The sequence below is a fragment of the Chlorocebus sabaeus genome, chromosome 21 (assembly GCF_047675955.1).
Source record: "Chlorocebus sabaeus isolate Y175 chromosome 21, mChlSab1.0.hap1, whole genome shotgun sequence".
Lineage (NCBI taxonomy): Eukaryota > Metazoa > Chordata > Mammalia > Primates > Cercopithecidae > Chlorocebus > Chlorocebus sabaeus.
The window spans coordinates 113,608,329-113,632,359 of NC_132924.1; the positions used below are offsets into that span (position 1 = coordinate 113,608,329).

The window sequence follows — 24,031 nt, forward strand, 5'->3', positions numbered from 1 at the left end:
CAAGTGATCTCCCCACCTCAGCCTCTCGAAGTGCTGGGATTACAGGTGTGAGCCACCGTGCCTGCACTCTTGTAAGGTTTTAATTTACATTCCTTTCCACCCCTACTCCCTGCCCACTCCCCAAACAAAACAAAAACACAAAAACAGTGAAAGCCTATTTTCTCAAGAATGCTCATTCTCTTACTAAAGATCTGAAAATGCTTTCTATCGAAACACTATAGCTTTGGCTGTGTTCTGTTCCCAGCCTTCTCTCAGCTGAGCATGAACACCTAGGTGCAATCTGGGAAAAGAAGGACAGAAAACTCCTTTGGTACTCACATGCCAGTGGTCAGCTCCAAATGGGTTCATGTAAAGGTGAAACTCATATACAGTTGAGCATCACCCAGAATTCTGGTCAAGGATGATATGCTAGAGATGACTGAGGGCTGCCGGGCACGGTGGCTCACGCCTGTAATCCCAGTACTTTGGGAGGCCAAGGTGGGTGGATCACCTGAGGTCAGGAGTTCGAGACCAGCCTGGCTAACATGGTGAAATTCTGTCTCCACTAAAAATACAAAAAATTAGCCAGGTATGGTGTACCCTAGCTACTCAGGAGGCTGAGGCAGAAGAATCGCTTGAACCCAGGAGGCGAGATTGCGCCATTGCACTCCAGTCTGGGCAACAAGAGCAAAACTCCATCTCAAAAAAAAAAAAGAGATGACTGAGGGCTAACCATTTTAAGCATTGAAAGTTTCAAAAATAATAACATAGTAACATTGGGAGAGGTCAGGCACAGTGACTGATGCCTGTAATCCCCGCACTTTGGGAGGCTGAGGTGGTCAGAAGTTCAAGACCAGCCTGGCCAACATGGTGAAATCTCATCTCTATCAAAAAATACAAAACTTAGCTGGGCGTGGTGATGCACGCCTGTAATCCCAGCTGCTCGGGAGGCTGAGGTGGGAGAATTGCTTGAACCTGGGAGGCGGAGGTTGCAGTGAGCAGAGATTGTGCCGTTGCACTCCAGCCTGGGCGACAGAGTGAGGCCCTGTCTCAAAAACAACAACAACAACAACAACAAAACCTTGGGGAGAAATACTGGTAGTTTCTCTTCAAGAAAAATGGTCAGGCTGGGTGTGGTGGCTCACGTCTGTAATCCCAGCATTTTGGGAGGCCGAGGTGAGTGGATCACCTGAGGTCAGGAGTTCAAGACCAGTCTGGCCAACATGGTGAAACCCCATCTCTACTAAAAATACAAAAATTAGCCGGACGTGGTGGTGGGTGCCTGTAATCTCAGCTACTTGGGAGGCTGAGGCAGGTGAATCGCTTGAACCCGGGAGGCAGAGGTTGCAGTGAGCTGAGATTGTAGCTTGCACTCCAGCCTGGGCGACAGAGTGAGACTGTCTCCAAAAAAAAGAGAAAAGTTTATTAACACTGATAATGGCATTGTGGTTATGGAAGAAACAAAAAAAGAATAAAGAAAAATGGTCAGCCCTGCCTTCGTATCTCAGGTCTGTAATCCCAGCACTTTGGGAGGCTAAGGGAGGATCACTTGAGGCCCAGAGTTCAAGACCAGCCTGAGCAACATAAGAAGACCCCCATCTCTACAAAAAATGTAAAAATTAGCCTGATGTCTGATGGGTCATTGGATGGGGAAAATAAAAAATCATAAAGTATGAAAAAGTTAGCCTGGTGTGGTGGCACACACCTGTAATCCCAGCTACTGGAGGCTGAGGTGGGAGGTTCTTGAGCCCAGGAGGTCCAAGCCGCAGTGAGCAGTGATCGGATCGTGCCACTGCACTCCAGCCTGGTCAACCTAGCAAGAGTGGGTCTCAAAAAAAACCAAAAAACAAAAAATAAAACAAAACAAAAACCAAAGCAAGCAAGAAAAAGAGTAATGGTCACAATGTAGCCTTTTTTTTTTTTTATTGGCAAGCACTGAGCATTATTGATCTCTCCGCAACAGTGCCTGAATTCAAGCTCAAGTCTGTTGAATGAAGGAATGGATTCTGCAAGGTTATCATGTTGAATTATCAACTCTATTATGCTGCAAGACAGTGATGACTGATGGCCTTCCAAGGTGAGTGGGAGTTGACTTCCTCTCTTCTTCCTTGCAATGATCTGTTACTGCTGCTGAGCCTGCTGCAGCGGCTCCTCTCTCCTCTCATTCTATTATACGATTTCTACAATACGATAGGATTAGAAACCTTAGACATGGCTGGGCGCTGTGGCTCATGCCTGTAATCCCAGCACTTTGGGAGGCCGACGTGGATGGACACGAGGTCAGGAGTTCAAGACCAGCCTGGTCAACACGGCGAAACCCCGTCTCTACTAAAAATACAAACATTAGCTGGGCGTGGTGGCGGGCGCCTGTAATCCCAATTACTCGGGAGGTTGAGGCAGGAGAATGGCTTGAACCCAGGAGGCAGAGGTTGTGGTGAGCCAAGATCGCGCCACTGCACTCCAGCACCTGGGAGCGAGACTCCATCTCAAAAACAAACAAACAAACAAACACCTTAGACGCTTGTTAGAAGTACTTGTAAGAATAAAAGTGAGGGCCCAGTGGTTCTACCATGAGTGTACTACATCCTCCTCAGGTGTGGGGCCTATAGCCAGCACTGCATTTGTTAGAAAGCCTGCTTAACATTAGCCTTCTGGACATTTGCCCAAGTTCTGACCTAGGCTTTGCTTAGGTAAAGTTGCAAGGAAGCTGAGTTTTGCCTAGATGGATCTATGCAGACACCCCTGACATCAGGCACCTCTAATCTCATTGTCCTAAAAGTTTCCTGAGCCATTAAAAAAAGAATCAATTAGCTCTGGCTTACTTGAGGGGAAAATATGTGAATTAAAAGATATTGGCAGGTCAGGAGTTTGAGACCATCTTGGCCGACAGGGTGGAACCCCATCTCTACTAAAAACACAAAAATTAGCCGGGCATGGTAGTGGGTGCCTGTAGTCCCAGCTACTGAGGAGGCTGAGGCAGGAGAATTGCTTGAGCCTGGGAGGTGGAGGTTGCAGTGAACTGAGATCATGCCATTGCACCCAAGCCTGGGTGACAGAGTGAGACTCAGTCTCCAAAAAAAAAAAAAAAAAAAAGGATATTAGTGGCTGACTGTGCCAGTAATCCCACCTAGCACTTTGGGAGGCTGGAGGATCACTTGAGCCCAGGAGTCTGAGATCAGCCTGGGCAACATAGCGAGACCCTGTCTCTATAATAACATCACAAATCATAAAAATAATAAATAAGATATTTGCTAGCAAGTGAACTGAGCTAGACAGAAAAAGACAAATACTGTATGATTCCATACATATTGCTTAGTGCTTAGACTAACAAATTCGTGGAAACGGGAAGGAGACAAATGTCTAAGGGCTAAGGGGAAGAGAGAATGGGGAGTATTGCATAGTAGCTACAGAGTTTCAGTTTGGGACAATGAAAAAGGTCTGAAAATGGGTAGTGGTGATGGTTGTAAATATTGTGAATATACTTAATGCCACTGAAGTGTATATTTAAAATGATTAAAATGGTAAATTATGTTATGTATATGGTAAATTTATGTTATGTATCTTTTACTACAAAAAAAAAAAAAAAAAAAAGCAGCCCAGATCACACCTATCACACCTGTAATACCAGAACACTGGGAGGCTGAGGTGGGCAGATCACCTGAGGTCAGGAGTTCGAGACCAGCCTGGTTAACGTGGCAAAACTCCGCCTCTACTAAAAATACAAAAATTGGCTGGGCGTGGTGGTGCATGCCTGTAATCTCAGCTATTTGGGAGGCTGAGGCAGGAGAATCGTTTGAACCTGGGAAGTGGAGGCTGCAGTGAGCCAAGATCATGCCATTGCACTCCAGCCTGGGCAACAAGAGTGAAACTCTGTCTCAACAACAACAACAACAAAAGCAAGCCAGCTGTGGTAGCTCACATCTGTAATCCCAGCACTTTGGGAGGCTGAGGTAGGAGGATTGCTTGGGGCTGGGAGTCTGAGGCCAGACTGGGCAACATAGTGAGACCCCTTGCCTACAAAAAATTTAAAAATTAGCACAGTGTGGTGGCACATGCCTGCAGTTCTAGCTACTCAGGAGGCTGACATGGGAGGATCGCTGGAGCCCTGGAGTTCAAGGTTGCAGTGAGCTATGATCGTGTCACTGCACTGCAGCCTGGATGACAGTCTGTCTCTAAAAGAAGAAAGGGTTAAAAACAAAGATCACCTTGCTTCCAAGTGAGTTTCTCTTGGATCTAACACCCCCTGAAATATCCTTAAAATATACATTAGCTCATATATAGAATGAATAAGTTAAAGAGATCTATTGTACAACATGGCAATTATAGGTTAATAACAATGTATTGTAGAAAATTGCTGAGAGTAGATTTTAAGTTTTCTTATCACAAAAAATAAGTATGTGAGGTAATACATATGTTAATTAGCTCAATTTAGCCACTCCACAAAGTAAACATATTTCAAAACATCAGACTGGGCGCAGTCGCTCGTGCCTGTAATCCCAGCACTTTGAGAGACCAAGGCAGTTGGATCATCTGAGGTCAGGAGTTCGAAATCAGTGTGGCCAACATGGTGAAACCTCATCTCTACTCAAAATAAAAAAATTAGCTGGGCATGGTGGCACGTGCCTATAATCCCAGTTACTTGAGAAGCTGAGGCGGGAGAATTGCTTGAACCTGGGAGGTGGAGGTTGCAGTGAGCCAAGATCGCACCACTATACTCTAGCCTGGGCGACAGAGTGAGACTCCGTCTCAAAACCAAACAAAACAACAACAACAACAAAATAAATGTATGTATTAAAATATCATGTTCCGGTTGAGCCCAGGAGATTGAGACCAACCTGTGCAACATGGTGGGACCCTGTTTCTACAAAAAAAAAAAAAAAAAAATAGCCTGTGGTAGTGACATGTGGTCCCAGCTACTCAGAAGCTGAAGTGGGAAGGTTACTTGAAACTGGAAGGTCGAGGCTGCAGTGAGCTGTGATCATGTCCCTGCACTCTAGCATGGATGACAGAGGGAGACCCTGTCTCAACAACAATAATAAAATCATCATCGTCACACATGATAAATATATGCCATTTTTATATGACAATTAAAAATAATTAAAATTTAAAAATATATGTACACATAGCCTTCTTTTCCATTCCCCAATTTGGGGGCCCCTGGACTAATAATGGTACTATTGAATCTTGTTCATTTATCACCCTAAGTCTCTTAACCTTCCTGTTCCCCATCTCTGCAAATAGTCGTTCTCCTGATACTCACTGGAGTTGTGAAATACCTCTTAGCAGCATGGCATCCGCGCATGGCACTGATATTCGGTCCTTATCTTTTCTTTCAAATGATCACTCCCAAGATGAGAAAAACGCTATCCCAAGATTTCATTCTTATCCCTATACTGTCTTGTTCATTAGCTGGGTAAGAGTAAGACATTGCATTTGGAAGATACCAAGAAAAAATAAAAAGAGTGAGAGAGTAATGAAGTTAGGACTTATATTAAGGACAGTAATATCAATAATCCAGCCAGAGCTTAACGTGAAGTGACTTCTATCTCTTTCTTTTTTTTTTTGAGACAGAATTTCACTTTGTCACCCAGACTGGAGTATAGTGGCATGATCTCGGCTTACTGCAACCTCTGCCTCCCGTGTTCAAGTGATTCTCCTGCCTCAGCCTCCTGTGTAGCTGAGATAAACAGGCGCACGCCACCATGCCTGGCTAATTTTTGTATTTTTGGTAGAGAGAGGGTTTCACCATGTTTGTCAGGCTGGTCTCGAACTCCTGACCTCAGGTGATCTGCTCACCTTGGCTTCCCAAAGTGCTGGGATTACAGGCGTGAGCCAACACATCCAGCCGACTTCTACGTCTTTTGAAGGATCTAGATCTACATCTTCTGTCAAAGCAGAGATACCTTTTCCTAAGGCATCACTTCCTCTCAAATATTCAAGAATGTTAATACTTTTAGTTAATTCCTTACCATTTGTGTTTTAGTTCCTTGATCTATAAACCACTGAATGTGCTGAATTCACTTTGCTCTACATTTTTTTGATTTTAGGACGAATCTATGTTGATGTGTGGAGCCAGACTACAAAGTTGCTATGCTTGTGTCGTATGGTTGTAAAGTCAGGACTTAGAAAATCAGAACATTAAGATACAAATGAAGGTAGTTGTTTCTGGAGCAAGATTTTTCAGACTATAGTTGCAGCCCATTAGTGGGTCTTGAAATCATTTTAGAAGTTGCAGTCAGCATTAAAAACAAGAACAACAACAACAAAAAATAGAATAGAAAATAAGAGTGTGCTGCATGTTTCCCAGCTGTAAATAACTATCTGTGTGTCGGCCAGGCGTGGTGGCTCACGCTGTAATCCCAGCACTCTGGGAGTCTGAGGCGGGTGGATCACTTGAGGTCGGGAGTTCGAGGCCAGCCTGACCAACATGGAGAAACCCCGTCTCTACTAAAAATAAATAAATAAATAAAATAAAAAGAGCCAGGCATGGTGGCATGTGCCTGTAATCCCAGCTACTCGGGAGGCTGAGGCAGGAGAATCACTTGAACCCAGGAGACGGAGGTTGCGGTGAGCCAAGAACATGCCATTGTACTCCAGCCTGGGCAACAAGAATGAAACTCTATCTCAAAGGAAAAAAACAAAAACAAAAACAACTATCTGTGTGTCTGTGGCGGGGGCAGGTGGAAGGACATACCCTGGGTCTGATTATAAAATGTACTTCTCATTGTGGGCTGCAATGAAAAAGGCTTGAAGCCAATTATTTGGACTAGAAGACTGGGAGTAGGGGCGGGCACAGTGGCTCACGCCTGTAATCCTAGCACTTTGGGAAGCTGAGGCGGGTGGATCACCTGAGGTTAGGAGTTCGAGACCAGCCTGGCCAACGTGGTAAAACCCTGTCTCTACTGAAAATACAAAAAAGTTAGCCAGATGAGGTGGCGGGCTCCTGCAGTCCCAGCTACTAGGGAGGGAGCTGAGGCAGGAGAATCACTTGAACCCAAGGGGCAGAGGTTGTTGTGAGTCAAGATCACCATCACGCCATTGCACTCCAGTGTGGGCAACAGAGTGAGACTCCGCCCCAGAAAAATAAAAGAGACCTTAAGAAGGAGATCCCTGCATGAAAGTATTTTGCATGACACCAGACTCTTTTTATAGCACGTTTGTCAAAGTGCCTAAATGTGACTTGGAAACAAAGTGGTTCATGACAAGATCCATGGTCCATTTCCCTAGTCTTTGAAGCTCTCACTTTAGTCCCTTAAAGGAGAAGAAAAAAACGCAGTATTTGTGTTTAAGATTCCTTTCAGAGTTGTGGTTCAAGCACTTTTGACTTCACAGTTACAGAATGACAGAATTTTAGACCTGGAAGAGATCTTGGGGATTGAATTCAGTTTCTTTTGGATTTTTAAGGTAGGAAGAGTGAGGCTAAATGAGGCTAAAGTAACCTCTGAATGTAGGATGGGGCAGAGTAGGGGGAGAAGGGTCCTGGCGACTGGAGGAGGCAGGATTGCCGCTCAGAGGAATGCAGGCATTAGGACGCACCCTATGATCCAGGCACAGTGGCATGTGCCTGTAGTCCCAGCTACTGAATCCCAGAGGCTGAGGTGGGAGGATCTCTTGAGCCCTGGAGTTCAAGTCCAGCCTGGGCAACATAGTTAGATCCCCATCTCTAAAACAAAAAAATTACACGTATATAAAAAGAAGGCACAGTGAGGATAGCCTATGTGTGTTGTTTTTTTTCAATCATTGCAATAGAAAAACAAAACAAAACATGTTTTTAATGTTTTTTCCCAACTCAAAGAAAAGGCTACCTTTTTTTTTTTTTTTTTTTTTTTGATTTTGAGACGGTGTCTCACTCTGTTGCCAGGCTGGAGTGTGGTGACGATCTCGGCCCATTACAACCTCTGCCTCCCAGGTTCAAGCGATTATCCTGCGTCAGCCTCCCAAGCAGCTGGGACTACAGGTGCGCACCACCATGCCTGGCTAATGTTTTGTATTTTTAGTAGAGACAGGGTTTCACTATGTTGGCCAGGATGGTCTCAATTTCTTGACCTTGTGATCTGCCTGCTTTGGCCTCCCAAAGTGCTGGGATTACAGGTGTGAGCCACTGTGCCTGGCCGGCTACCCGCATTTTTACTTCCTTGTGGTCTCATTCCTAGAAGGAGGAAGGGCTGCTCCTTTCTCCTTGCTGTACAGCCATTTGGGACTCCTAAAGCCCTATGTTGCCTGCAGTGACAGAGAGGCCCCCGGGGCCTGGGACACCCAGAGGCCCTGGTTCAGCTGCAGCGAGTGTGAACCGTCTGGAGGAGAAGGTCGTGGGAGCAAGGTCAGGAAAGATGACCAGCAATGCTGCTGCTAGATGCAGAGGCTGGTGGAGAAACGTGACAGAAAGAAAGTCAAAGTTCACTCAGTGAACTGGATGCATGGGGCTCCAGGACAGCAGTGTTCAGGCTTGATGCAACAAATGATGACGACTGGCTGGGGAACCAGCTGGCCGCGTGGGAGGAGCTGCCGCTGTTGGTTCACTATCGCCTGTAGTAAGTTTGTTTTGAGTAGTCTGATCCCACTGTCGTGGCTACAGTGAACATTTCTGTACCTGGTTATCATGAATACCTCGTTAGCTGGAGCCCATGGAGCACAGGGTGCTGGAGACAATATGGCAACAAGCAGGCAGGCGAAGGGGTCTCACTCCTCTTGCTCTCTAGCCCACATCAACTTTTTTTTTTTTTAGATGGAGTCTCACTCTGTCACCCAGACTGGAGTGCAGTGGCATGATCTCAGCTCATTGCAACCTCCGCCTCCTGGGTTCAAGCGATTCTCCTGCCTCAGTATCCCAAGTAGCTGGGATTACAAGCATGTGCCACCAGTGCCTGGTTAATTTTTTTTTTTTTTTTTTTTTGAGATGGAGTCTTGCTCTGGCACCCAGGCTGGAGTGCAATGGTGCAATCTTGGCTTACTGCAACCTCTGCCTCCCTGGTTCAAGTGATTCTCCCGCCTCGGCCTCCCGAGTTGCTGGGATTATAGGTATGTGCCACCACGCCTGGTTAATTTTTGTATTCTTAGTAGAGACGGGGTTTCACCATGTTGGCTGGCTTATCTCGAACTCTTGACCTCATGATCCGCCCACCTTGGCCTCCCAAAGTGCTGGGATTTACAGGCATGAGCCACCACACCTGGCCCACACCAATATTCTAAAAATAATTCTGCCCCTAAACATTAAAAAGTCAAATTTTGCAAATAATTACACGAGTGGCAGCCCTTTCCTCAAAATAAATGATAGAGCAGGAAAGGATTATTTTGAATGGAGCTTGTTTTTCTCAATCCCTGATGCAAGTGGTAATAAAATTTTGTTCCCCGACTTGTGAAGGCCAGAGGAGCCCTCAAGGAGGGGGATGGGAGGTGGGCACTGCTGGGACTGGTGGTCTCTTAGGAACATGCCAATAGGCAGTGGTTCTGGGGATGCTAGGGATGACTGGTCAAGAGGGCTTGCTGCAGAGCGTGGAGGTGGAGGGGCTGGAGGAGAGGCAGTGTTTCTGAAGGAAGTCATAGAGAGTCCTCGCTCGCAGCTGGTTTGCATTACAGTGGTGTGGAGGAAAGAAATGCCAGCACTCACAGCTGTGATCAATTGTACAGAAGTGGGGCAGGGAAGAGAAGGCCCCAGTGGGAGGTTGGCTGGGCCGCAGAGCTAAAAGTTGGGCATGAGTGAGAAGGGTTGGGTCCAAGGATGTTTTGCTGTTGGGTGGTGGTTCCTGAGGGTTGGAGCAGTATTCCAGAACATCAGGACGCACTTGTAAGGAATGTGAAAGTTTTCCCGGAGCCGACTCTTTAGTTCTGGTTGCTACCAGGCCTCTGCTCCATACTTGGTGTTCCTATGCTCAGCTGGCTTCCAACTCTCTATGAACCAGTAAGGATCCAGCACAGAGCTTCCTCTAAGATGCTACCAGAAAAGTAAATGAAGAGTTTCCCGAATTAGAGGAACACCCCTGGAACTGGAAGGTTGATTCAATGACTACCCTTTAGTATCCCAAGCAAAGTAGCTCTCCTGTTAATGCACCACTCCCGAGAACATGAGTGAAAGGTAAACTCAGGTGTGGTCTGGTGCCTGGTGAAACCTACCAGGAGGGGCTGCCTGGTTTCCATCACTGTACTTGCAAACCCCGAGGCCGTGTGCCACACAGTTGAAAACGAACACGGGCTGGGCTTCAAGACAACTAGTTCTGTTACTCTCTGCGTGATCTCAGGTAAAGCCCTTAACTGCTCCAGGCCTCAGATTCTTCACCTGTGAAATAACTAAAGTAGACTAGATCATCGCTAGATTGTTGCTGATGTCCTTCTAGCTTTTTCCCATTTCTTACTTTTTGAGATGGAGTTTCATTTTTGTTGCCCAGGCTAGAGTGCAATGGTGTGGTCTTCGCTCACTGCAACCTCTGCCTCCCGGGTTCAAGTGATTCTCCTGTCTCAGCCTCCTGAGGAGCTGGGATTATAGCCATGTCCCACCACATCCAGCTAAATTTTGTATTTTTTAGTAGAGATGGGGTTTCACCATGTTGGTCAGGCTGGTCTCAAACTCCTGACCTCAGGTGATCCACCTGCCTCGGCCTCCCAAAGTGCTGGGATTACAGGTGTGAGCAACCGCACCTGGCTGTCCTTTCAACTTTAACTTAATCTACAAATGATGAACCCAGAAGAGAGAGCAAAGGCCAGGAGCTGGAAATAGGAGCTTTTGTTGAGGCCATCAAAAGAACGAAGGGTGTCACGGGAAGGTAATTCTAGGGCTCCTTCGCCAAGACAGAACAAAATAATGATGGTGACACTCACTAAGAAATTCACAGAGAAGGCCGTGTGCGGTGGTTCACGCCTATAATCCCAACACTGTGGGAGGCTGAGGCAGGCAGATCACTTGAGGTCAGGAATTTGAGACCAGCCTGGCCAACGTGGTGAAATCCCGTCTCTACTAAAAATACAGAAAAATTAGCCAGCTGTGGTGGCACTTGCCTGTAGTCCCAGCTGCTTGGGAGGCTGAGGCAGGAGAATCACTTGAACCCGGGAGGTGGAGGCTGCGGTGAGCCGAGATCATGCCACTGCACTCCAGCCTGGGAAACAGAGCAAAACTCTGTCTCAGAAAAAAAAAAAAAAAAAAAAAAAAAAATCAGAGAAACCTGTCTGAGAGGTTTCCAGCGGCTGCAGCGTACCCAAAAGGTGAAGATGCCAGCGTTTCAAAGCCAGTACAGTCTGGAAGGGATTTGACTCCAAGAGAAGAACTGGAGTAAGCTTCCAGCCCCAGCATATGTTACTGATGGGTCTGGATTAGAAGACAACAGCATTTGAGGCTATGCTAAACTCTAAATCTTGCTCTAATTGGTACCTTGTTGGTGTTCATATCCAAAAATAGGTAGTTAATTCTTAACATTTAATCAGGCTGTACAATTATACTATTAAAATTGTATTTTTTTTTGAAATGGAGTCTGGCTCTGTTGCCCAAGCTGCAGTACAGTGGCACCATCTTGGCTCACTGCAGCCTCCGCCTCCTGGGTTCAAGTGATTCCCCTGCCTCAGCCTCCTGAGTAGCTGGGATTACAGGCGCCTGCCATCCGCCCCCCAGCTACTTTTTGTATTTTTAGTAGAGACGGGGTTTCACCATGTTGGCCAGGCTGGTCTCAAACTCCCGACCTCAGGTGATCCATCTGTCTCGGCCTCCCAAAGTGCTGGGGTTACAGGCGTGAGCCACCACACCTGCCTAAAATTGTTATATTTCATAGGACTTTGCTGAACTAAATGTACTTATCTCTAAGACTCTGTCAACCACGCTGAGGACTAGCTAGACGTCTGAAGTATCTTATGGATGCCAGAGCAGCAAGGTGGCAGCTTTGAACACTTTCAGCCAGGCCTTGGGCAAACTCATCTCCCTGGAGAGGGTGTGGTGAGAAGCCCAACCTCTTGGGATGACAAATGTTGGGTGCAACCAATTCTAGAGAGGACATGGGATTCTCATTTAAGCTTGTGTAAACTTATTAAAAATGAACCAAACCAAACAAATAAGAGGATGAAAGTGCACAGCTACATATGAACTTATTTGTGTAGTTACCTATATGTCAAAGACAAGGTTCAAATTCCTGTATGTGTCAAGATTTGCCTACCTAATCCTACTTATCACTAGCCAGTAGTCTATCATTTAGCTTATGGTTTAATGCACTACAAAGATGTAAGTCAATTTCTTACTTGTTTTATTTTTTAATTTGCTTTTTAAAGACAAGGTCCGCCCCGGCTGGAGGGCAGTGGTGCAGTCACAGCTCACTGCAGCCTCAAACTCCTGGGCTCACATGATCCTTCCACCTCAGCCTCCTGAGCAGCTGGGACTACAGGCATGTGCCACTATGTCTAGCTCATAAATTTCTTGAATATTGAAAACTTTGTCAGCTATAAAGGTTTTTGTTTGTTTGTTTTAAGAGATGGGGTCTTGCTAAGTTGCCCAAGCTGTTCTCAAACTCCTGGGCTCAAGCAATCCTCCCGCTTTGGCCTAAAGTGCTAGGATTATGGGCATGAGCCACCATGCCTGGCCTCCCTCTAAAACTTTTTGCACATATTTGTTTATATGCAGCTCTGACTTTATCATTCAGCCTGGTCTATAGGTTTAGCCAAAACTTTGGGGAACTGAAATTAGTAAAGTAAAACACAAAATGTTTATCATCAGGAAAATGAAGGCGAGGGTGTAGAGAAGTATTTATCTGTTGTCATGACCACAGAACAAGCCATCAAAACAGCATTCTTTCCTTTCCATCTGTCAAACTCCAGCTTGACAGAGCCATTAGAACACTCAATGTCCACCCTAAAGATAAAACAGAGCAAAAATGTTATTCTAAACTTGATAGATTTTTGGCTCAACTTAAAACCCTTTTATAACTCATACAATATTTGCCATAACTCCCTGAAGCTTCCTCTTGCAGTGGGAGACTCACAGCAGCGAAGATGAGAGAATAAATTGTATTTGTGGGGGAGAGTGCTGCGGGGGTGCCTACCGATCTAGAGTGGGCGAAGGTCCCCTCTGGGATGTCACCGGGCCATGCACTGAGTCTGTGACATGTCCTGTTCTCATGCCCTGTTCCGTGCCCTTACTAACTTAAGGGCTACAGCTGGAAATCAGGAGAATAAGGAGGCTTTCTGCCACGTTAGTGGAGTAGGGTTGGGTATCAGTGCATGTGCAGCCCCGGGAGTACTGGGGATGAGGGTACCAGCTGTAACTTAACCTGAAGACTTTCTTTTTAAAAATTTTTTAATTTTTTAAATGTTTGTTTATTTATTTATTTATTTATTTTTGAGACAGAGTCTTGCTCTATTGCCCAGGTTGGAGTGCAATGGCATGATCTCGGCTCACTGCAACCTCTGCCTCCCGGGTTCAAGCGATTCTCCTGCCTCAGCCTCCAAAGTAGCTGAGATTACAGGCACCCACTATACCCGGCTAATTTTTTTTTGTATTTTCAGTAGAGACGGGGTTTCACCATGTTAGTCAGGCTGGTCTCGAACTCCTGACCTTGTGATCCACCTGCCTCGGCCTCCCAAAGTGCTGGAATTACAGGCATGAGCCACTGTGCCTGGCCTATTTTATTTTTTATTGAGATAGAGTCTCACTTTGTTGCCCAGGCTGGAGTGTAGTAGTGTGATCTCAGTTCACTGCAACCTCTGCCTCCCAGGTTCAAGTCATTCTACTGCCTCAGCCTCCTAAGTAGCTGGGATTACAGGCGCCCGCCACCATGCCTGGCTAATTTTTGTATTTTCAATAGAGATGGGGTTTCACCATGTCGGCCAGGCTGGTCTTGAACTCCCAACCTCAGGCGACCCACCTGCCTTGGCCTCCCAAAGTGCTGGGATTACAGGCATGAGCAACTGCACCCAGCCTTTTTTTTTTTTCTTTTTTTTTGAGATGGAGTCTTACTCTGTTGCCCAGGCTGGAGTGCAGTGGCTTTATCTCGGCTCGTTGCAACCTCCACCTCCCTGGTTCAAGTGATTCTCCTGCCTCAGCTTCCCAAGTAGCTGGGATTACAAGTGTGCACCACCATACCCGGCTAATTTTTTGTGTTTTTAGTAAAAATGGGGTTTCACTGTGTTAGCCATGATGGTTTTGATCTCCTGACCTTGTGATCCACCCGCCTCAGCCTCCCAAAGTGCTGGGATTACAGGCGTGAGCCACCACGCCTGGCTGCTCCCGGCCTTTTAAAAAATTTTTTTTCTTTCTTTGTTTTTTTTTGAGATGGAGTCCCGCTCTGTTACCCAGGTTGGAGTAGAGTGGTGCAATTTCAGCCTACTGTAACCTCTGCCTCCTAGGTTCAAGTGATTCTCCTGCCTCAGTCTCCCGAGTAGTTGGGATTACAGGCGTGTGCCACCACGCCCGGCTTATTTTTGTCTTTTCAGTAGAGATGGGGTTTCACCACATTGGCCAGGATGGTCTCGAATTCCTGGCCTTGAGAAATCCACCTGCCTCGGCCTCCCAAAATACTAGGATGACAGGCATGAGCAACTGCGCCTGGCCTAAAGACTTTCCAGAATTTTCCAGGTCAGGCAACTTGCAGCCAATCATTGGTCTCCAAACCCCTTGTTTGTCATGGCCTGGCCAAATAACGCTTCAATTCCCTATGGCTACTTTCCCGTAAATCAGACAGATTGAGGTGGATACGGATTCCTCCACATGGCCCGTGGAGTCAGAGAGTTTCAAAGCTGGGGGAGGCCTTGGGGGTGACCTGATCACACCTCTCTCACTGGGACCCTGCTGGAAAGACAAAGGCATAAGGGAGGCCGGGCAGGCCCTGAGGAGAAAAGCACAGACTTTCCCTGACTGCCGAGCACGAAGCAGGGCCTGAGGGCCTGTGCTAGGGAGGCTTTCCTTATACATTTCTGTAGACAGACAGGTCCCCAGACCCTGCTCTTCACCCATCCCTGGAGCCTGCAGCCCAGATGGTTTCCCTCCGTCCTCTCCAAAGCTCGGCAGCTCTCCCACTCCCTGCTTCTTTGAGCAGAATGATGGATCCTCTGCACGCCTGTTAGTTACCCATGTGACAGGGCTGTGGGGGGGCGTGAAATGACGCAGGTCAGACCCTCGGAAGGCACCTGGCACAGAGGCCGCTCCACGCCTGGTCGCTGCCGTCATCCTCATCAGCTTCGCTCACGCTTTGTTTACCCTCTTCCTGTCTCAGAGCTCTTCAGGCCTTTCTTTATGCAGATTTCCATCTCTTCAGGTCTGCATGGAACCCGTGTAGGATGGAAGGATGATTTATTGGGCAGCGGGGAGAGCATGTGGAGCCATTTGTAACAGGAAAAGCGAGGGCTGCTTTCAGAGAAAACAAGACAGTGGAGTCCTGGAAAGTCAGAGCCACGTGGGGCCGCGTCTTACGAATGAGGAGACCCAGGGCCAACGGCTAAGGATGCCCAGGGGTCCTCCCTACTCTGGGAAACCTCCCTGCGTGATGGGGGAGGGATGTGTACCTCTGAAAGCTGTCAAGGGTCTAAAAACCCAATAACGGTCTTTCTTACACACGCACACCATTACTGTACCATCGTCTGGCTCTGGCTCCAAGGAGGGCACCAAAATGATACCTGCCTTCTCTTTTCCCACAGAAATCCCATCCTCATAGCGCCTGACATCTGGCAGCTGCTGCAGAAGAAAACCCCTGATGGGCACAACGTGCCCATGGGGAGACCTGCTTGCGGCAGCCACAGCTGGTGTCTGGACCCACTCATGGCATGAGCCGTTTGAAAAGATGAACCCTCCAAGGGAGAATGCCAGGCACTGTGGAAGGTTGGAGAGAAACACCAATGCCTCTCCTATGGATCCCACTGGTGACTGTCTCCTCCGTTGAGGGGCCCCAGAGCAGGGCAGGCAGGGTGGCTGGGGAACAGCCAAGGCCCAGGAATCCAGGCGGGGTCCACTCTTGGCCGCTGGGCTTTGCTTATTTTTGTCTGTCTCTCGTGACAGCAGCTCTGTGGGGCTGGCCCAGCGTCCAACCTGTCCACCCAGATATCTGTCCAGCAAAAAGGCGGAGGCATCTAGTCCTCTCCCACATGTGGGGCAGGCATTTCCAGGCTTCTTTCTTTCCTTCTTTTATTTGTTTAGACAGTCTCGCTCTGTCGCCCAGGCGGGAGTGCGATGGCGTGATCTAGGCTCACCACAACCTCTGCCTCCCAGGTTCAAGTGATTCTTCTGCCTCAGCCTCCCGAGTAGCTGGGATTACAGGCGTGTGCCACCACGACCAGCTAATTTTTGTATTTTTAGGAGAAACGGGGTTTCGCCATGTTGGCCAGGCTAGTCTTGAACACCTGACCTCAGGTGACCTGCTCGCCTCGGCCTACCAAAGTGCTGGGATTACAGGTGTGAGCCACTGAGACCGGCTGGCATTTCCAGGTTTCTTTGTGTCCCGAGCCTTCTGACATGTCCCCCTGCATTGCCCTTTGGGGATGTGTTTGTCTCTGACAACGCCCCTTCCCTTTTCTGTTCCCACCTTTTCTCTCCCTGCACTTTGTTTTTAAGTTTTGTTTTTTTTTTCCTCAATTTTTAGAGACAGAGTCTTGCTCTGTCACCAGGACTGGAGTGCAGTGGTGTCTCACTGTACTTTTACCAGAAAAACCCATGAAACTTTGTTTTCTTCCCCCTGGAGGGAGTCTGGGGGAGGCTGGGGTGTGTGAAGGGGGCCCACGGCTCCTCTCCAGCGGTGCCCTTCCCAGACATCTTCTCAGGGTGGGTCCTCCCCAAATCTAACATCTTCACCCCGCAGGCACATTCCCCGGGGACTCTGTCCCCACCACCACTCCAGCTGGGTTTCCTTGGCTGGCTTTCCACTTCTAGCCCAGGCCTTTCTGAAATCCATCATTTTCCCCTCCCCTAAATCCAAGCCTGAGAATTCCACCTCTAGGGGATGGAGGGAGTGGGGGATGGAGAGGATAAAGACAGTTACTGTGGTGCTGATGAAATCTGATCCTGGTCACTGAAGGGTTATTACTCATCCTGGCTTCCAGGGCTCCAACCTTGAGAACTCCCTCGGCTGAATTCCCCAGTGCCCAGGAGCTTGGAGAGCTCCCCAGCGCCCAGCACCAGCTGCAGGCTTACAGAGAGGGCCCGCTTCCAGAGCTGACAAAAGTGCACCAGGAGTACAATCACGCTGACATTTAAAAGTGAATAGTGAACTAAAACACAGGGTGGGAGCAGGCTGGGAACAGCCAGATGGCTGCTGTCCAAAGAGGTGCATCAGAAAGGTGACCAGATGTGCCGTGTGAGGGGAGAGGGTGGGGCCGCTTCCCGCCCCGCCTATCTACAGAGTTTGTCCCTTCCATTCTTCTATGCCTTTTTTTCTTCTCTTTTGTTTTCCATAGGTCAGAGTCAGATTTCCTCTCCAAACCACAGTGCTCCAGGTTTTTTTTTGTTTTGGCACTGCTTCTTTCCAGATGTACTTCTCAGGTGGCCTCATCTGCACCACCCGGTTGGCTGGCCCCGCATCTCGGCCCTTTCTGGGGCTGCAGCCACCCCTCACGCTTCTGTGCCCCCAGTTCCAAAGCAAAGAAGGCTCTGATTCAGTATTTCAAAAATGCAAGGAATTCTCTTTTTAGAAGCTTAGAACGAACCCAAGTCCTTGTCTGCATTTCCTTCCGGATCTTCTTTGATTTGTGACATGGCCTTAGCAAATCACTGAATGTGCCCACTGGGATGGGGGTGGCCTCCTATGGGGCACTGAGTCTGTGTGTGTGATGGGAGGGCATTCGCTTTAACGGTGAGGCAGGGATGCCCTTAGGACGGTCTGTCCTCTCGAGCATGGCCCTGCAGCCTTCTGTGAGCTGGCTTCTGTCCACCACTGCTGGCTCATCTCCCTCCCCCACCTTCCTCTCTCTGCGCCAGCCCTAGTGAACTACTTTGCAGTTATTTTTCTTTCTCTCTCTCTTTTTTTTTTTTAGTTTCGCTCTTGTTACCCAGGCTGGAGTGCAATGGCGTGATCTCGGCTCACTGCAACCTCTGTCTCCCGGGTTCAAGCGATTCCTCTTCAAGCCTCCCAAGTAGCTGGGATTACAGGCATGCGCCACCATGCCATACTAAATTTTTTGGTAGTTTTAGTAGAGACGGGGTTTCACTATGTTGGTCAGGCTGGTCTTGAACTTCTGACCTCAAGTGATCCACCCGCCTCAGCTTCCCAAAGTGCTGGGATTACACTCATGAGCCACTGTGCCCAGCCTACTTTGCAGTCCTGAAGGTGACAGCTAGGCCTCACTTGTCCCCACATCTCTGTAGGATGGCTCCTTTTGCCTGCAATGTGCTGACTACTTGTTCTGAGTGTTGGCCCTCAGAACTCGCCTCCCTGGAAGTGAGTGCCCTCCCTTGGTCTCCAGAACTCACTGCCTCCACCTGCCTCTAATGTGGTCCTGGATAGTCGGCTTATGTCTCTGTTACCCCACTGCACTGAGACAAGTCTGTGTTTTTTTTTTTCTTTTCTTTTTCTTTTTTTTTTTGAGACAAGGTCTTGTTCTGTTGCCCAGGTTGGAGTGCAGTGGCATGATCATAGCTCACTGCAGCCTTGAACTTCTGGGCTCAAGTGATCTTCCTACCTCAGCCTCCCTAGTAGCAGGGACTGCAGGCTCGAGCCACCATACCTGGCTAATTTTCTTTTTTTTTTTTACATTTTTTGTAGAGATGGGGATCTTACTGTGTTGCCCAGGCTGGTCTCAAACTACTTCACTCAAGCGTCCTCCCACGTCAGCCTCCTAAAGGGCAGTGATTACAGGCATGAGCCACCATGCCAGTTGTGTCTTTTCTCTGTTTTCCTACACATAGTGGAGTGTCTGACACATGGCAGAATGAGTGGAAAGCCCACCAATGCCAGGGAAGTTGCACACAGCAATGCAAAACGGTATGCCTCCCAGATCTCCAGTCTGAGCTGCCAACTGATTCCATCCTTTATTTTATCTTACTTTTTATTTTTTGAGACGGAGTCTTGCTCTGTCTCCAGGCTGGAGTGCAGTGGCATGATCTTGGCTCACTGCAATCTCTGCCTCCCGGGTCCAAGCGATTCTCCTGTCTCAGCCTCTTGAGTAGCTGGGGCTACAGGCACCCACCACCTTGCGCGGCTAATTTTTGTATTTTTAGCAGAGACGGAGTTTCACCATGTTGGCCAGGCTGGTCTCGAACCCCTGACCTCAAGTGATCTGCCTGCCTTGGCCTCCCAAAATGTTGGGATTACAGGCATCAGTCACCACACCTGGCCTATTTTATTTTTATTTTTGAGATGGAATGTCGCTCTGTCACTCAGGCTGGAGTGCAATGGTGTGATCTCAGCTCATTGCAGCCTCTGCCTCTGGGGTTCAAGCGATTCTTGTGCCTCAGCCTCTCAAGTAGCTGAGCTGGTATTATAGGCATGAGCCACCATGCCTGGCTAATTTTTGTATTTTTAGTAGAGACGGGATTTCACCATGTTGGCCAGGCTGGTCTTGAACTCCTGACCTCAGGTGATCCGACTGCCTCAGCCTCCCAAAGTGCTGGGATTACAGGCGTAAGCCACTGTGCCTGGCCATCCTTTTTTTGTGGGGGCAGGAGGGAAGGTCTCCCTCTGTTGCCCAGGCTGGAATGCAGTGGCGAGATCTCAGCTCACCACAATGTTCACCTCCCAGGTTCAATCAATTCCTGTGCCTTAGCCTCCCAAGTAGCTGGGATAACAGTTGTGGGCCACCACAGCTGGCTAATTTTTCTATTTTTAGTAGAGACAGGGTTTCACCATGTTGGACAGGCTGGCCTCAAGCTCCTGGCCTCATGTGATCCATCCATCTCAGCCTCTCAAAGTGCTGAGATTACAGGCATGAGTCACCGTGCCCAGCCTATTCCATCCTTATCTCAGAAGGGCTTACACTTCAATGCTAGGCAGTCACCTGCTCTACAGACTAGAGGGTCCAAGAGTGACTGTCATTCAAACTTCGCTTTAGCGAAGTAGCCAAGGCGGGTACCTGAGCTTGTCTGCAATGAAGATGACCCTCCTCTCCAGAAGCAGGGAGGCAAACACACAGACCAGGTGGCGGACGCTGAGGGAGGAGAAGAGAGACTCAAAGTCCACGTGCTCGAGCCGGGAGTCCAGCGGGCGGCACAGTTCGATCACCTGCCAGGGAACAGGAGCGGCCATGAGGGAGGGGCCCAGCTACGCAGCCAGGCCTCTCACGGGCGTCGCAGTCACGGGGCTCTGAGATCCTCATCAGGGGTGACCCACTGGCGGGGGAAAAGGGAAAGAAAAAAAGCAAAACGAAAGGATTGGGGGAAAAGAAAGATGCCAGAAGACTGGGGAAGGAGGTAGCTTTGGTAGGGAAGCAAGCGTCTCACATTCGGCTATGAGACTGAGGATGGTGTGGACGAAGGGGAGGAGACAGGATGGCAAAATCAATGGTTTTTGGCCCCAAGTGGTTGGGGGGCTCTCCCTGGCAACAGCATATCTGCACTCGCCATGGAGAGTGTATAGGACTTTTGAAAACTGTTCTGTCCCTGAGAGTCCAGTGGAGAGCATCTCTGTCTCTTGAGGAACTGTTACCTGCTGGGTGGAAATCCCAGGCTAGCACGGAACACCCAGCAGGCCTGAGCAGCACTTCGGAGACTTGCTGCCACCTCAAGAAGGTGTTTTTTAGGTAATCCTGACTCCATCCCACTCCATTTCTGATGACGTGTGCTTTCAGCTTTTGTGCTTTGTGTCTATATCTTCTTTTTTTTGAGATGGAGTCTTACTCTGTTGCCAGGCTGGAGTGCAGTGGTGCAGTCTTGGCTTATTGCAGCCTCTGCCTCCCAGCTTCGAGCAATTCTCCTGCCTCAGCCTCCCAAGTAGCTGAGATTATAGGTGCCCGCCACCATGCCCAGCTAATTTTTGTATTGTTAGTAGAGACAGGGTTCCACCATGTTGGCCAGGCTCGTCTCGAACTCCTGACTCCAAGTGATCCACCTATCTCGGCCTCCCAAAAGAAGGGATTACAGGCATGCTGGGATTACAGGCGTGAGCCACCGTGTGCCCAGCCTGTGTATATATCTTCTTCTTTTGCACTTGTTGAAGTGTTCCTGAATTCCCTCAAGTTGGTACCCATGTCATGTTTTTTTCTCTTTAAATAGCTGCCTCCTTCCCAGTGAGTGGAGAGTGGATTTCACTCTTAGCATTGCACCTGCCTGGTGCTGCCCCCACGGTGAGGCTTCCCCTCTGGTAACCTCCCTGCTACATCCCCACGGCCAAGCCACTGCATCTGGTATGGGATGTTTTCAGGTTCTCTGGCAACAGAGAGACTGCTGTTCTCTCTGCTGGGAAACTAGGTTGTTCCAGAGTGTTCCAGGCCTATTCTCCTCCCTCCTTTGTTTCCAGAGGTGATCTGGTTTGCTGAGGGTCTCTGAAACTGAAGACTCAAGGCTAAATGGGGTCCTTCTTCTGATGTCCACCAAGCCATGCAAAGGGGATGGGAGGGATGAAAACAAACTCTTTCGTAAAATCCCAGCCCAGGCTGGGCACAGTGGCTCATGCTTGTAATCCCAGAACTTTGGGAGGCTGAGGCGGGCGGATCACGAGGTCAGGAGTTTGAGACCATCCTGGCCAACGTGGTGAAATCCCGTCTCTACTAAAAATACAAAAATTAGCCAGGTGTGGTGGCAGGCACCTGTAGTCCCAGCTACTTGGGAGGCTGAGGCAGGAGAATAGCTTGAACCTGGGAGGCGGAGGTTGCAGTGAGCTGAGATTGCACCACTGCACTCCAGCCTGGGCAATAGTGTAAGACTTGGTCTCAAAAACAAAAACAAAAAATAAAGTTATAGAGGCGATACAGACTTGAAATGTAAATAGGTTTCAATACAATCTATGAATGAAAATGGGCTATTAAAAGAAACTAAGGATGTTCCGTGCAGATCCCTAACCTGAGGCCAACATCATGCAAAGGAACACCCCAGCTGCCGTAGCATAGTTCCCGCTTGGGCAGAGTCCTAGCCTGGATGGACTGAGGGTGGAACTCATGATGAGTGATCTGGGCCAACCCGAGGGGTGGGGAGAGGACACCATGGAATTGGACTGCTCACTGAAAGGCAGCCCCTCTGAGCACGGAGACTCAGCTGTCTGGGCCACTACCTCCCCAGGGAGAAGGAAGGAGTCTGGCAACTTACCTCAGTTCCTGAACCTGGCAGGAAGTTCTTGACAAGGATGGTTTTGCCCAGGGCTGGGAAAGGAGCTTCCATGACACTTCTCATGAGTGGTTGAACCAGGGCAGGAGAGATGCCTCGTCTTTTTTCCACCTCATCCAATATCTGCAAGGGTCAGAAACGCGGCTTAGCTATTCTGAAGCCAGAGCACCATGGCATGGTGACTTAAGAATTACGGGGAAGCCCTGCTTTCCCCATGAGGCCGGAACAGGCCTTCTGACCCTCCACATGATTGTCCCCAATTTTTCTCCCCTCTGTGTGTCCACACCCTTTGCCATGCAATGTTGCAGCTCCTACTCAAGGAGTGAAGTCTACTTCCTTGCCCCTTTGACTTAGGGTTTGGCCATGTGACTGGTAGTGCTAATACATGCATTCCCAATGGGGGTAATATCACCCCAAGGGGGTAAGAACTGGTTTTTGGCAGGAGTGAAAAAACTTAGATATTATCATGGTGTGTAGCCCTCTAAGAGGTCAAAGTACATAAACAGATAATACAGTTTATTTATGGATTAAAATGTCACGGGAGGGGATATCCATCAGGAAAATACAAATCAAAAGCACCATGAGATACCACTTCACACCCGTTAGGATGACTCTAATAAAAAGACAGATAATAACAAGTGTTGGCAAGGACGTAGAGAAATTAGAACTCTCGTAAACTGCTGGTAGGAATGTAAATAGTGAAGCCACTCTGGAGAACAGTCTGGTAGTTCCTCAAAAGGTTAAACATAGAGTTACCATATGACCCAGCACATAGCACTCCTAGGTCCCTACCCCAAAAAAATGAAAACATATATGTTCACATAAAAATTTGTACATGATTGTCTGTAGCAGCATTATTCATGATAGCCACAACACGGAAGAAACTTAAATGTCCGTTAACTGAGGAAATGATAAACAAAATGTGCTATATCCATATAATGGAATATTATTTAGCCATCAAAGTGCTGATATATGCTATAACTTGGATAACTCTTGAAGACATTATGCTAAGTGAAAGAAGCTAGTTATAAAAGGCCATCTAGTGTATGATTCCACTTAGATGAAATGTCCAGAATAGAAAAATCCAGAGAGACAGAAAGCGGATTGAAGGTTGCTTAGAGTTAGGGAGTAACTGCTAATAGGTATAGGATGTTTTGTTGGGGTGATGAAAATGTTCTAAAATCGTGGTGATGCTTGTATAACTCTGTGAATATGCTAAAAGCCATTGAACTGTATATTTTTTTATTCTTTTAGAGATGGGGGTCTTGCTAGGTTGCCCAGACTTGCCTTCAACTTCTGGGCTCAAGTGTCCTCCTACATCAGCCTCCTGAGTAGCTGAGACTACAGGTACTTGCCACTGTGCTCAGCAAATTGTGTACTTTAAATGAGTGAATCCCATGGTATTTGAATTATATCTCAATAAAGCTACTACTAAAAAACTTAAAAAACCACAAAAAACAAAATCCAAACTCTCCACAATCCAACTGTAAATCGAAGAGTCTAAATTAAAATGCCATTTATGAAGCTGTGTAAGGTGGCACACACCTGTAATCCCAGCTACTTGGGAGGCTGAGGCAGGAGGATTGCTTGAGCCCAGGAATTTGAGGCTGCAATGAGCTATGATCATGCCACTGCATTACAGCCTGGGCAACATAGTGAGACCCAGTCTCTATTTTTAAAAACTGCCATTTATAAAAGTATCACATGTAGCTATTGAGCCCTTGAAATGTGGCTAGTCTGAATTCAGAGTTTTTTTTTCATTTTTTATTATATTTTATTTTTTTGAGACAGAGTTTTGCTCTTGTTGCCTAGGCTGGAGTGCATTGGCACGATCTTGGCTCACTACAACCTCCACCTCCCAGGTTCAAGCGATTCTCTTGCCTCAGCCTCCTGAGTAGCTGGAATTAC

The 24,031-nt window shown here is 47.9% G+C and overlaps 1 protein-coding gene across 9 annotated transcripts in view; it reads right to left on the minus strand.

The window, feature by feature from the left end:
• The window catches only part of DENND2A (DENN domain containing 2A), a 127,434-nt gene that overhangs the window by 11,260 nt on the left and 92,143 nt on the right, over positions 1-24,031 (minus strand). For 6 of the 9 annotated variants that reach the window (XM_037991169.2, XM_037991173.2, XM_037991171.2 and 3 more), the window contains 2 exons: positions 22,106-22,246; positions 19,939-20,087 (listed from right to left, as the gene is read on the minus strand). In XM_037991169.2, the coding sequence (XP_037847097.1) occupies positions 19,939-20,087; positions 22,106-22,246 (290 nt within the window). Of the gene's footprint in view, positions 1-319; positions 1,377-3,577; positions 4,152-12,180; positions 12,800-19,938; positions 20,088-22,105; positions 22,247-24,031 lie in introns of those variants that run through there. The other 3 variants (XM_073009405.1, XM_073009406.1, XM_037991176.2) reach the window with 3 other exon arrangements.